Raw genomic sequence first — 14,636 nt, forward strand, 5'->3', positions numbered from 1 at the left:
AATCCACCCTGTCTCAAATAACAAGGAGGCTGAGGAACAACACCCAAGCACCTAAGGTTCTCTGACCCCCACAGGCACATGTACACCTGGATGAATGTGTACACCCCCCAACACACACAAAGCTTCTTTATATAATTATTCCAAGTAATAATCACAGGTTGGGTCAGCAGAGTCCTAAGAAGGCAATGAAACATCAGTGTTGCCTGGAGCTTTCCTACACTCAGCTTTAACATGATCCACAAAAATTCTTTCGAACAAAACATCATTTCCAGGTATCAAATAATCAAGTGTCTACGTTACCATTCATGACTAGCTCTTGGAAGTTAAGTTTACACTGCTGAGCAACAGCACTGAAGCCCTCAATGATGGAAACACTGACTCACCTTACTTTTTGTGAGAAGTCCAGTATTATCTGACCCTTGCTCTAGGAGCAAATACTAAGTACCAAAGATGTTAGGGACAAACAACAGGGCTTTAATATGATAGAAATATCAGGTGTCGTGCTGTTGTTGCAGGCTCAATGTGCACATGTATGCAGATTAACCTCCATTGTGCAGATGTACTTAAAGAAAATGCTATCTAGTGAAAGGCACATGTTTACATACTCTGAAAGTAGAACTAACAGTGAAGGGTAACAATGTGGCCAGGGAAGCTTGAGTACCAACAGGAACAGTCTATGTCAGGAATTTAGCATCCAAACGCACAGGTAAGCTGTCCTCTGAGAAGGAAGCAGCAAGAGCCAGACAGACACTACATAAGGTGCTACACAAGAAACCTCATTAGTTTTTCCAACCTAAGAAATGGGCATCTTTTTCTTTCCTGTTGATGAAGAAACTATACTCCAGGAGTATAAGAGACCAGAGACTTAAATACTCACGTATAGCAATTGCAACGAAGGTCATTAGCAATTGCTTCCAAATTTACATCTTCATCCAGTGGAGGTTTGGTGCCATTCTGAATAAGAGAGAAAAGTGAGCTGTTTGAGGCATTAAAGATTCATGCATGCACATCACTCACTGGTTTTTAAAGAAGAGGAAAGGCTGATGAGTAAGGGAGTAGAACCAACTCCACAATCAATGTAGAGTGCACTGAGTTCAACCTGGAGAATTAGAGTAAGAGGCAGGCTGACGTGCAAGAAGCTGTAAAGGCAAACCACTGATATTCATGGAGGTGGAGGAATTTGTGTTATAGGACTGACTACAAGGAGAGTAATACTGAACCCAACTTGTTGAGATCAAAAGGAGCCTGCTCTACACAGGACCCCCAAGAAGTTGTACTTATTTGTTTGTTTGTTTGTATTTTCTTATGTATATTCATGTAGAGGTTAGAAATTAGTATGACATGTCTTTTTAAACAACAACAACAACAAAAAAAAGCCAAAAAACAAAACAAAACCATGTTGCTTTTTAATCCCTCATCTAAAACCCAAGGAGCCAATTCCTCCCAGTTCATAATTACAGATGCTAAAAATGACAAGAATCAGAAAAGTTCAGAATTTCAACACGGAACATAAGCACTATACACACAAATCAGCCTTAGTAATATTCTAAGTAGATTACATGGCAGAATCAAACACTACATAGTTTTAAAAAATACTTTTGCAGAGGCTAAAGAGATGGTTTAGTGGTTAATAGCCCTGGCTGCTCTTCCAAGAGAAGCTTGGTCTGATTTCTAGTACCCACACATGGTGGTTCACAATCATCTATAATTCCAATTCTGGGAGATCTGACACCTCTTCTGGCATCCATGGCCACAGCATGGCTAGTCAATTCAAACACATGAAAGACTTTAAAATCCAAAAACTAAATTTTTAACTAAAAAGTTCTTTATGTGGCTATATGGGTGCATACATGCCACTGCATTCAGGTGGAGGCTGGAGAAATGTCTAAGAGTTGTTTCCTTCCTTCCATCATGTGGGTTCTGAGGACTGAAAATGAAAGTCCTCAGGCTTAGAGGCGGTGCCTTTACCCTCTGACCCATCTTACCAGCTCCACTATAGTTTTGTTGTTGTTGTTGTTGGGTTCTTTTTTTTCCCTGGTTTTTCAAGACTGTCTCAGGATTTCTATTTTTTTTAATATTTATTTATTTATTTGTGTATTTATTATGTATACAACGTTCTGTCTGTGTGTATTCCTGAAGGCCAGAAGAGGGCACCAGACCCCATTACAGATGGTTGTGAGCCACCATGTGGTTGCTGGGAATTGAACTCAGGACCTTTGGAAGAGCAGGCAATGCTCTTAACCACTGAGCCATGTCTCCAGCCCCTCAGGATTTCTATTGCTGCAACAAAAATACCATGACCAAAAAGCAAGCGAGTAAGCAGCTCCCCTCCCTGGCCTCTGCATCAGCTCCTGCTTCAGGGATCCTGCCCCGTTTTGAGTTCCTGTCTTGACTTCCTTCAGTGGTGAACAGCAATGCTAAGTCTTAATAAACCCTTTCCTCCCCAACTTGCCTTTTGGTCATGGTATTTCATTACAGCAATATAAACCAGGGAGTGGAATATGATAGTTTGAAAGAAAATGGCCCCCAAAGGGAGTGACACTATTAGGAGGTGTGTGTGGCCTTGTCGGGAATGTGTCACTATAAGGGCGGACTTTGAGGTCTCCTCTCAAGCTTCACACAGTGCAACAGTCAACTTCCTGTTGTCTCTGAGTCAAGATGTAGAACTCTCAGCTCCATCACCACACCTGCCTGCATGCGTCCACACTCCCCATCCTGATAATAGACTGAACCTCTGAAACTGTAAGTGAGCCATCTCAATTAAATACTTTTATTTATGAGTTGCCGTAGTCCTGGTGCCTCTTCACAGCTATAAATAACCCTAACTAAAACAGAGATAGAGTTTCTCTGTGTATCCCTGGCTATCCTAGAACTTACTTTGTAGATCAAGCTGGCCGTGAACTCAGAGGGATCTGCCTGTCTCTGCCTCCAGTGACTCTTGTTTTTAAAATGTTTTGAAAAAACAAATTAGTATCTCATCTACAAAAGAGTCCTATAATTCTGTGATATAATTAGAAGGACAGAGGGGAAAGTTGTTTACATAGTACTGGTGATTGTACCATAGTGATTTATTATGCAGAAGGACTGGAACATTCCAAGGGTCACCAAAGTGAGACAATCTTGTTACCCATGTTAACACCACCACGGTAAGCATCTTCAGCCAATATTGGAGGAGATTGAGTTGGGGGTTGGGAAGCAGCCCAATGGGCAGGAGCTGCTATGAGAGGCTTTAATGTTTAAAAGAATCTTTCAATCTAACCTTGACGGGCACACAGCACATCAAACCTCCCACATATATCCCATGTGCCATTAGAGACTTTTACCTGAAATCTACTTTCTAATAAAAACTCAATCATAAGGAACAAATTCACCAGGTATAATCTGAGGACAATTCTTATATATATTTCTCAATACCTAAATTCTATTCATGGTCAAGCTGGCATTCACAGACCCAGGATCTGCTCAGAGTGACCTTTCCTAACGCTGGACTTAACGAACCGGGCTTGCGTTCTGTCCTGCAGCTGACAAGAGACAACCTGGCTTGCTCTGGCTCATTCCAACGGGCTTTTTACCATGATGGTGACACAATGCTCTGAAGACAGAATTCAACATATCCTCTGTCTGTTCATGAGGACCCAGAATAATTTTCTTCACATATCAGCATATTTGAGCAACTATGAGCGTTCTATACCTAAGTTATCCAGCCTATAATCCCAGAACTTGGGGGTGGAGGCAAGAGGATCAGAATTCAGAGTCACCTCATTACATAGTAAATTGTAACACGACATGCTACATGAGACCATCAAAAAACAAAACAAACGACAACAAATCACATTACAATTTCTACAAAGATCAATGGAGAGATTATATGACGTAGGAAAAATTATTCCTAGATAACCTATCATTGGATTATAAAGACAAAAAGTAACGATGCTTAATCTGAAAATAATTTCGGGAATACAGCTGAATAAACTACCAAGAAGTAGAATAAACCCAATGATGACATAGGTATAGGATCAACCAAAATAAAGAAACTAGAAAGTGTATTTGGGGAAAACAAACAAACAAACTATGACAAAAGTGCTGCTTCGAGTACGAGGTCTACTGAAACACAGCACGGACACTAAGCCTACTAAACAGAATGCCAACGTGACAAAACTGAACAAAGATTTACAAGGAACAAACACTGGGCAGTAGGAGAGCAATACCAAGGTGCTGATTGTTTCATTAATGACGTAAGTATCTAAAATGAAGTACGGCTGCTGTGATGGCACATATATAATCTCTGTACCTAGAAAGCAGAAACGCAACAACCCGAAAGACAGCCTGGGTTACACAGTGAGGCCTCTTTAAGCTGACTTTAAAGAGCTATGACTTCCAGCTGGGCAGCAGTGGCACATGCCTTTAATCCTAGCACTCTGGAAGAAGAGGCAAGCGGATCTGTGAAGCCAGCCTGGTCTACAGAGCAAGTTCCAGGATAGCCAGGGCTATACAGAAAACCCTGTCTCAAAAAAAAAAAAAACCAAACAAACAAACAAAAAACTATGAAGGCTAGGCATGGTGGTGCACACCTTTAATTCTAGCATGCAGGAGGCAGAGACAGGCAGATCTTAATGAGTTCAAGGTCAGCCTGTTCTACTTAGCAAGTTCCAGGCTAAGTATAGACCACGTGCTGAGACCAGCGTCTCAATAACAGTAACAATAACAACAACAAAGCTTCAATAACAGTAACAATAACAACAACAAAGCTAACTATGCTAACTTGGAAAACCAGAAGTCATTATGAAGACTTCAAGTCTCAATGTGTCTTTGAATGTTCCTGATGGACCTGTATTTACTTGTTTTACTTCCTCCAAAACGTCCTACTCCAGACAGAATCTAATGATCAAAGATTTAAAGACATAGGAACAAGACTACAGTGATATCTGATAACACTATTTAACACTAACTTTAATCCTTCATTTCGTTTACCTTCATTTTGAGTAGAAAAATGAGACTGGACATATGTGTTCAGTGATCAAAACCAGCTCACTTTGGGAGAAGGAAGCCTGGCAAACATTTAAGCTATAGAAAGAGAGTAATCAATCAGGTAACCTAAATTACTACCTGGTATAACATTAAAAGTAATATGGGCAGGGCTGGAGAGATGGCTCAGTGGTTAAGAACACTTACTGCTCTTGCAGAAGACTTGGGCACAGTTTCCAACACCTATAGTGATTTGTATTTTCATAAAGCTTGCCTGAAGATCAGAAAGTAAAACAGCCACACTAGTTACTCATAGAACCAGGGTGGTAGTGGTGCATACCTTTAATCCCAGCACTAGAGGGGAGGAGACAGGTCTTAGGCTCAGTCTCATCCTGGGGATTCATGGAGGCAGAATAGCCATTTTGGTCTGAAGTAGAAGTAAGAGCCAGTGGCTGGCTGCTTTGCTCTTCTGATCGTCAGGTTGAACCCCAATATCTGTCTCTGGATTTTTATTATTCGTGCTACATTCACATGACGAGGTTCAGAACTGCAAGTCACTCCAGTCCCCAGGAGCTGATTCCTTCTGACCTTATTAGGCAACTGCTTATATTAGTGCACATAAATTCATGCAGACACACACGTATATATAAAACAAAATAAAAACATCTTTAAAAATTCTATTTATTTATTTGTTTGATTGTTTTTGGTTTTTCGAGACAGGGTTTCCCTGCAGCTATCAAGCCTGTCCTGGAACTAGCTCTAGGCAGATCTCGAACTGCCCCCCCCTCCAGTGCTGGGGACTAAAGGCATGTGCCACCAGCGCAAGGCCAAAATAAAAACATTTTTAAACGATATAAACATAACAAAAGAAAGCCATTTCTTTTACTCACTTTTGTGATAGTCTTTAATATGGCAACACGATCTGCTGGGGGTGGCAAACCTACAAAGAGTGTTTTGTCCAGCCGGCCTGGGCGCAGAATGGCGGGGTCAATGATATCTAGAGAAGAGAGAAATACAAAAATAAGCCAAATAGAATAGTTCCTTTTTAAAAATGTAATTAATAAAAGACAGAAAGTTCTTTTTGAAAAAAAGCTAAAATTTTTGGTTAATTGGGTATGGTTAAAGCCAAATGGTCTGGGGCTGGGACAGTGACTTAGTTGGTAAAATGTTTACAATGCAAGAACTAAGACCTAAGTTCAAATTCCCAGAACTCATATAAAAAGAAAAGTATGGCAGCAACTGCCTATAACATCAGTACTGGGAAGGCAGAGATGAGAGGATCCTGATCAGCTAATCGAGCCATAGTGAGTTCCTCGTTTGGCAAGGAAGCCTGTCTGAAATGCAGGTGAAGATTGAGGAAGACACCCTGCGCTGTTCTCCACATACATGCATGCACAAATATCCTTCCACACAAATCAAAAGCTACTACTTATCAAAACTGTCTTATGTTCCTTTGTGTTCCTGACTCTGAGTAGCTATAGCACAGGGCTGAGCTTCATACCGCCACAACACTGAGGCTAACTATAAAATTTTGACTTCTCCACCAAGAACCCATTTGTAAGACAAATCTTTTTCAGTAGTCTTTACACCAAGACAGTGAGCGCAAGAGGTACTAAAGGCTTTAACTCGTGTTTATGCAGGCAAAGTTAGGCACACACACACAAACACACACACACACAGAAAACTCTCTATTGCGTCCACTTACATTTCATCCTTTCTATTATTCTTCGCTGATGTTTATTTTCCACCCTTGTTTCCCCTCGCAGTACAGAGCAAGCTGAGGGCCTTTTGTATGCTACGTGGCAAGTACGCTACTATAAAGTGATTAGCTATTCTTTTAGAGTATCTTGGCTCATGGCAAATTTTCTTAGTTCTTCGCATAAGAAAGTATTCTGAGGCTGAGCGGGGTGGCACACGCCTTTAATTCCAGCACTAGGGAGGCAGAGGCAGGTGGATCTCTGTGAGTTCGAGGCCAGCCTGGTCTATAAGAGCTAGTTCCAGGACAGGCTCCAAAGCTACAGAGAAACCATGTCATAAAAAACCAAACACACACACACACACATACACACACACACAACAAATACATGTTTATTGGACACAGAGTTCTAAGATGACAGTTTTTTTCAGCTCTTAAAAAGTATTATAACACTTCTCTCTAGCCTTTCTTATCATTTAAATTTCACAGTGTACATGAACACACATTAAAAAGTACAAATGTTGGGATTTAGTGGGGAGTAACGGCACATGCCTTTAATCCTAGCACTCAGAAGACAAGAGGTACATGGATCTCTGGAGGCTAGTCTGGTTTATAAAGAGAGTTCCAGGACAGCTAGGGCTATTACACAGAAAAATCCAGTCTCAAAGCAAAAAAACAAAACAAAAAAACAAAAAGAGTGAGGTGTTTTTTGTAGCTCGGTAATTGATAAAGTACTTGTTTAGTATACACAAGGCTGTGCTTTCTACCGCTGTCATGACCAAAAGCAACTTAGGGGAAAAAGTATTTATTTGGCTTACACTTAATGCTGCTAATGGCTTGCTCACCTGTTCATATTGTCAGCTTTCTCTTCTTATTTACTTATTTTTATTTTGTATGTTTTATGAGAGTTTTTCCTGCATGTATAGATATACACTGTGTATCTCTGGTGCCCAGAGACCAAGAGAGAGCATAGGCTGTCTTGGAACTGAAGTTATAGATGGTTGTGAGCAGATGTAGGTGCTGGGAATTGAACCCGAGTCCTCTGCAAGAGTATCAAAAGTGCCTTTAACCTCTGATTCATCTCTCCAGCCCTGGCTTTCTTATACAGTCTTTATCCATCTGCCTAGGGAGGTTGCCTCTCACAGTTCAACACTCAAGATAATCTCTTACAGACATGGCCAAAGACTAATCTGAATAACTAACTATTCAAATGAAGTTCCCTCTTCCCAGGAGGCTCTAGGTTGTGTCAAATTGACAACAAAAACAACCAGCACAGAAGTCAATAGAAAAAAAACATGAGGATCAGAAAATTTTTTTAAATTTAATTTTAATTTAAAAAGATTATTATTATTTTATGTGTATAGTGTTTTGCCTGCAAATATATCTGTGCATCACATGCTTGCAGGGGATGCCCTGGGACTAGAGTTACACACAGTTGTTTGCGGCCCCAATGTTTTTTTACTGCAGCACACACAAGAGCTGTATGAGGTTTTATTTCATGTTATGAACGCATTTGTGTTCTTCTTTCTTACCTGGCCTATTAGTGGCAGCCAAAATAAAAACTTGTTGGCGTGTTTCCAATCCATCCATCTCTGTAAGCAGCTGATTCACCACACGGACACTAGCACCTGTCTACAGAAAACAAAACATCCCCTTCAACATAAAGAAAGCAGCCTCCTTCCTCCATTTTCCCTCTGCACAGAATACATGTACTAACTTGAATGAGAGTTTATGTTGAAGATTACAGTGACTGAACCCAGAAGTCTCAGGTACTCAGAGGCTAAGGCAAGAGGATCACCTAAATCTAGGAGTATGGGGTCAATATGAGCAACAAAGAGGATCATCAGTGAATTCCCCAATAAAGCTGCTAGTTAGTCAGGATGAAAAAAACTGAAGCTTAGAAGAGGTCACTTGTTTAAGGTCTTAGCTCTGCTTATGGGGAGAGATGAAACCTACCTATGAATCTTATGCTTCTGAATTATTTAGTAGTATTTAGTATAACCTCCATTTAGGCAAATCTAAACTCAAGCTTCTAAGCTCTAGATTTCTCCCTATGTCAAGTGTCCCACATTTCAATGCAATACATACAGGAACATTGAGTACATTAAGAATTTTATCTTTTTCTTGAAATGAATGGTACAAAGTATGGCTATTCAGGACAACACCTAAGAGAATAGTTAGGAAGTTAAGTATAAGGTTATGGAGATATGGAAACATGGCAATAGACTACATAGACAATGAAGAAAATAAAAAAGTGGTGCTATGGATATGTTATTATTAATTGCTTTTCTTCAACATAAATTTATGTATAGACACAGCAATGTGCTTAAACCCATTGATTCTTTTAAAAGGATGTACTTGTAGAGATTTATTATTACTCTCTGGTGACATAGTACTAATAATTAAGACATCATAATCTAGACACAATAACATCAAGACTCACTCGATTTTAGCCATGTGGTGGTGGTGCATGCCTTTAATCCTAACACTTGAGAGGCAGAGGAAGATGGATCTCTGTGTTTGAGGTCATCCTAATCTACACGGTTGTTGAAGCATATTCCTTACACTGTGTGAACACTGTGACTGGTTTAATAAAGAGTTGAATGGCCAATTGCTAGGCAGAAAGAGGTTAGGTAGGACGTGGGAAATGGTTAATGTAATATACTGTTCTTGGTTATTACATAACTGACAGATTCTTTAAAATATGACACAGTACTTACTATGTTTCAATATCTGAGCCTAATATTAATGTATATTATCTAAATCTAATGTATATACATCTTCAACCGTGATTCATACTCTCCCACATTGCTTGTATATGTGTACAGAGATAGTGGATACAAATGTTTGAGAAAGTAAAACAACACTTATAAGAAATATAAATATCTTCAACAAGGCATTATCAAGTAAATTCTGCGATAGCTAGGCATGGAATAGTATACAACAGGTAAAAATAAGATCATCAAGATAATATCCATACGTATTTATAAACTACACAAACACTGAAAGAATTCTAAGAGGACACACATGAGGCCCACGGTGCTAGTGTCAGCAACTTGCAAGAAGAGTAATCAGGTGAGAAAAATTTCATGTTTCCACAAATGTGGCTTTTATGAATTTTTATTTAAAAAACTTCAATACTTACTTCTCGGTCTGATCTTCGAGGACATAAAGCATCCACTTCATCAAAAAATATCACACAGGGTGCTGAGTTCTTGGCTCGCTGAAAAACCTGTCGCACCGCACGCTCGCTCTCACCAACATACTGAACAGACACAGAAAGGAGACAAAATGAAGATTCAGTTCCATCTCGGGGCTGAATACCAAATGACAGCATGAGTAGTTTTATATTATGTAGATATGGTGTATTTATGTATTTAGGAACATTAAACAACAATTAAGAAAGAGGCCAAAGAAGAAGAAGAGGAGAGGCACAGAGTGGTTGAATAGAGGAAATTTCAGGAAGGGATCAAATATTGTAATTAAATTTTAAAAAGTATTTAAAAATTGAAGTCATACAGATGTTAAGAGTTCTAAAAAGTATTAGATTAAACCATATGCAATTGCTAGTATTAAGTCATTTTGACATATAAAAACAGGCAGTTAGCTGTCTTGAAGGTGGCAGCTCACTCCTATAATCTCGGTATTTGCAGAGTGAGATGAAGTGATGATCACCAATTTCAAACCAGCCGGAACTACACAGCAAAGCCCCCTCTTAAAAAATAGACAGCCTCCTGGCAGTGGTGGTGCACGCCGGTAGGGAGGTAGTGCACTGAACAGATCTTCCGGGTTAACCTTAGCTGGTTTTACCATCTTGCTGACCCCAGACCAGACATTTTTTTAAAAAAAGCTATCAGGGCTAGGGAGATAAAATGTCAATTTAAGTTAGGGAAAGATTAGCCTAAAGTTCCAAAGGGATGGATTTAAACTTCATTAAGTGACAGAAGTGAAGCTAAGTGTGCCAGGAAGCAAACCCAGAGACACAGCTCGCTGCACTGGTATGTGCAGAAGAGGAATACCTGCACATACACAGTGGCAGAAGCATCAACAACGGCACAAGGAACACAGTGGTTCTCCTGAGCATGGACACACAGCAAACTCTAACACAGACTATTGCAAAAGGCCAAGGACTCCTGACTGCTGTCAGACAAAAGAGCTTCTTCAGTCCTCTCACCATGCCTACAAAGGCCGAAAAGGACCCCAGCCAGCTGACTCGGAACAAACACCGAAGCTGAGACTGGGGCACATGATTAAGGAGGGTCTACAGCAAGCCTCAAATGTATTGTTCTCTCCCCCCAAACTGAGGGATAATGATACATTAAGGTGCATAATCTATAACTCCTTATATTCCTGACCTATTTCATACTAATTTAAAAATCTCGTCTTCAAAATGCTTTACTCTTGCTTTAATTTAATGAATCCATTAGCATCTATTCTGAACACAGCATCTAAATTCTAGCTTGGTATAAAGGCTCTTTAGTATCTAGCTGCAACCTATTCCAACTTCATCGTCTACCAAACTACTCCCATCAAGGCTCTTTATAACACATCATACTCTAGAAATTTAAAAATAAACAACTAAATAAATGTACACAGGTACATAAAAGCCCATAAGAAATACCTAAGAATAAACTTTTATAGAAAAAGTCAAACACACCAGGAAAGACAGAAAGACAGAGACAAGACAGACAGACAGGGGCTGGGATTTTTATCTGTAATACTGGAAAAATATGAAAGATGGGAGTTGCTAATGAGAGAGCAAACTTAGCTTGCCCAGAGCCCTAGATCTGATCCTTGGCACCCAAAGAAAGAGCTTTGTTTGAACAAGCAGAATGAATATACTGTTAATCTCCATTGTCAACTTGACTGGATTTAGAATATTCTAGGAGACTGGAGAGAGCACACCTCAGAAGATGTCTAAGGGCGTCTCCAGAGAAAATTAACTGAGTGGAACGGCTCCACCTCATGGGTTAGAATCTAAGCTGTCCCACCATGCCATCTCTACCATGGTGGCCAGAACCTTTCACAACAATGAAAATAAATTCCTTGTGTTGTTTCTGTTATTTTGTCAGGTCTAGGGTCACACCACCTTCAACAGACCTGATTTTGTTATTTTGTCAGAATGACAAGAAAATAAACTAACACAATCTATTGCTGTTGTTGTTGCCTAAATATGTTACAAACACTGAATAACCTTTTTACTGTACATATGGGTGGCAGGAAATAAGAAATTTAGTCTCTTAAATTTGATGTAAGTGCAGAAGACACAGCATTTCAACACTTCCTACTCCAATAGACAAGCCCTGCCAGCTACAAAGCTTCTCCACACTAAGCATTCCTTCGCTGTTCTGCACAAGAGGAGAAATAACTCAGAGTTGGGGATAGCTCAGTTGATAAGTGCTTCCACACAGCATGAGAACTCAAGTTCAGTTTTCAGCACTAACTGAAAAAGCTGGGCACTAGGGAGGCAGAGGAGGTTCATTAGTCAGTAGCATAGTCTCATAAGCCCCAGGTCTTAGTAAGAGAGCTTGTCTCAAAACACAAGGTGGAAGTGTCCCAAACAACAACACATAAGGAAGACCCCTGGCCTCCATACACATGAGTACGTATAACACATACACACACACGAACAATTCATATTTCACAAGGATATTCAAGAATAAAAACATCTGAAGTGTCTGATAAATAGCATGAATACATTTTAATGTTAATAACTGTAATAAATCATTTTACTTTTTAAAGGTGCAGAAACTTGTTTGTAGGTTAATAGATTTATTCAAGAAAGCATTTACAGACCTTGTATATTATAGCAAACTCAGTCTTCCAGTGTCATAATTGATCTGAGAGCACCTACTCATCATGGCTTATCTTAATTAAATAGCTGCTGCCACACAACTTACCATATTTAATAACTCAGGGCCTTTGACGGATATAAAATTTAGTCCAGACTCATTTGCCACAGCCTATACAGAAGAAACAAAAAGATACAAATAAGACAAATAGGAAAAATATTTTGTACTTATTGGATGCTAATTATTGAAAGAAATTTTAAGCCGGATGTGGTGGCATGTATACACCTTTAATCTCAGCAAGCAGGAGGCAGACACAGGCCATACCTTTGTGAGCTGAAGGCCAGTCTGCACAATGAGTTCCAGGTCAGCTAAGCTATTTTTTTTTTATTTTAACCATATTTTATTGTTATTTTAGAAGGAAACTAGCTTTAATAGTGGATTGCCTTGTATGTCTTCTCCTTTTGCTCTTAATACGCTATGATGTGTTTGTGATTAGTTTTCAAGGTTCATCATGACTTGAAGTGCAAGGACAGATCTCAGTTTGTTTACCAAGCAATGTGACTTTTTCCGAAGGATCTGCACTTTATTTCCTTATAACAGCTTGAAAACATTATTTTTTAAATCTTTAAGTGACCTTGAATATTGATGGTACTACCTTTACCTCCCAAGTCTCAGATTAAAGCTGTTTACTACCATGCCTGGCTTTAAAAATACATTTCTCTGAATCAGAGGGACTGCTCAGTGGGTAGAGGAACTGTCAATCAAGCTTGGAGACCTGAGTTTGATCCCAGCTCCCCTCCTTCTCCTCTCCATGTGAGCTGAGGCTGGAGTGAGCCTCTAAGCTGAGAATGAAAGTGAAAAGCCTTCTGTTTCTGAGAATGTGTCTACAGCAGGCTGAAGCAGAAGGATCCTAAACCCGAGTTCAGGGCCAGTCTGGTCAGACAGTAAGGCCTTGTTTCGAAATCAATAAATACAAGTAAAGAGATAAACATAAAGAAGGAATTTTCTTCCAGGGGTCCATTTTTCATTTTATGGTATTCAAGTCCCATATTTTTAAATGCATAAAAATACATGGTACAGAAAATTTGCTTGCAATGCAGTAGTTTAAAATGCTTCTGCAATATTTCCAGGTTGTGTTTTAGGATTGTATATCGATTGGAAGATGAATTTCTCCATTTTATCTGTTTCGTCTTTGGGCATTTAGCGCAGAGAAAGAATGACGAATACTTTTGTATTATTTTTGTAATACTTTTGTAATATTTTGTATTATTACTTGATATACTCTACAGAAGGGGAAAAATGAGTTATACCTACATGTGTCAAAATACAAGTCTCTAATGCTAAACTAAAATTAATCACAGAAAAAATACAGCACAGTTCTATTTATATACATTTCAAACACACTTAAAAATCAATACTTGTTTAGAAATACAAATATAAGACAGACATGTGGAACTGCAGAAGGACACAGCAGGATGAACTGATAGGGCTGTATTTCATACACATATTAATGATATCTAGATACATATCTAGTTGTGATGCTTTTTGCATCATTCAAACACTACCAATCTGTTTTTAATCTACTTAATATTTTCTAAGTCAAGGAAAAACATCAAGTGAAAAGGTAAGGAAATCAGTGCCCCATCCTGATATGACACATTCGCAAGCCTCATAGCCTGCGGTAGCAGGAAGCTGACGGTGGGGTTTCCATCTTCGTAAAAGTGTCTCTTGAAGAGCTCAGCTCTGCACAGCACACGGTTTGTAGGTGTGGAGAGACGACTGCAGAGTGTGCACAGCTCGCTGTCCTTTCAAGATCAGCCCTTTCTCAAGTAACAGACTGATGGACGGGCAACCATGGGTACCGTGCCGAATGACCTGCTCGCCCGTTTCACTTCTGCTGACGTATCTTATGCAACTCATTCTGAACAAAAGCTAAGCTACTTTTAAATGGCCACTGCAAACTTAAGTTGTAAGATGAAACCTTTAGAAAGCCACCTTGATGTACTTTAAAAACATTGCATTCTTGGGACTGGAGAGACGGCTTAGCAGTTAAGAGCACTGGTTGTTCTTCCAGAGGACCTGGGTTTGATTCCCAACATTTTGCCTATAACTGCAGTTCCAAGGGGCCAGATTCAAGAGGATTGGACACCTTCACACACATATACAAGCAGGCAAAACATGAA

At 39.5% G+C, this 14,636-nt stretch overlaps 1 protein-coding gene across 4 annotated transcripts in view; it reads right to left on the minus strand.

Annotated features, from left to right (window-relative positions):
- Nvl (nuclear VCP like) overlaps positions 1 to 14,636 on the minus strand; it is a 48,899-nt gene that overhangs the window by 5,502 nt on the left and 28,761 nt on the right. For all 4 annotated transcript variants that reach the window (XM_075989335.1, XM_075989336.1, XM_075989338.1 and 1 more), the window contains 5 exons: positions 12,562 to 12,624; positions 9,807 to 9,926; positions 8,194 to 8,293; positions 5,856 to 5,962; positions 878 to 954 (listed from right to left, as the gene is read on the minus strand). In XM_075989335.1, the coding sequence (XP_075845450.1) occupies positions 878 to 954; positions 5,856 to 5,962; positions 8,194 to 8,293; positions 9,807 to 9,926; positions 12,562 to 12,624 (467 nt within the window). The remainder of the gene's footprint in view (positions 1 to 877; positions 955 to 5,855; positions 5,963 to 8,193; positions 8,294 to 9,806; positions 9,927 to 12,561; positions 12,625 to 14,636) is intronic.

Source organism: Microtus pennsylvanicus, chromosome 10 (genome assembly GCF_037038515.1).
Source record: "Microtus pennsylvanicus isolate mMicPen1 chromosome 10, mMicPen1.hap1, whole genome shotgun sequence".
NCBI classification, from domain to species: Eukaryota; Metazoa; Chordata; class Mammalia; order Rodentia; family Cricetidae; genus Microtus; species Microtus pennsylvanicus.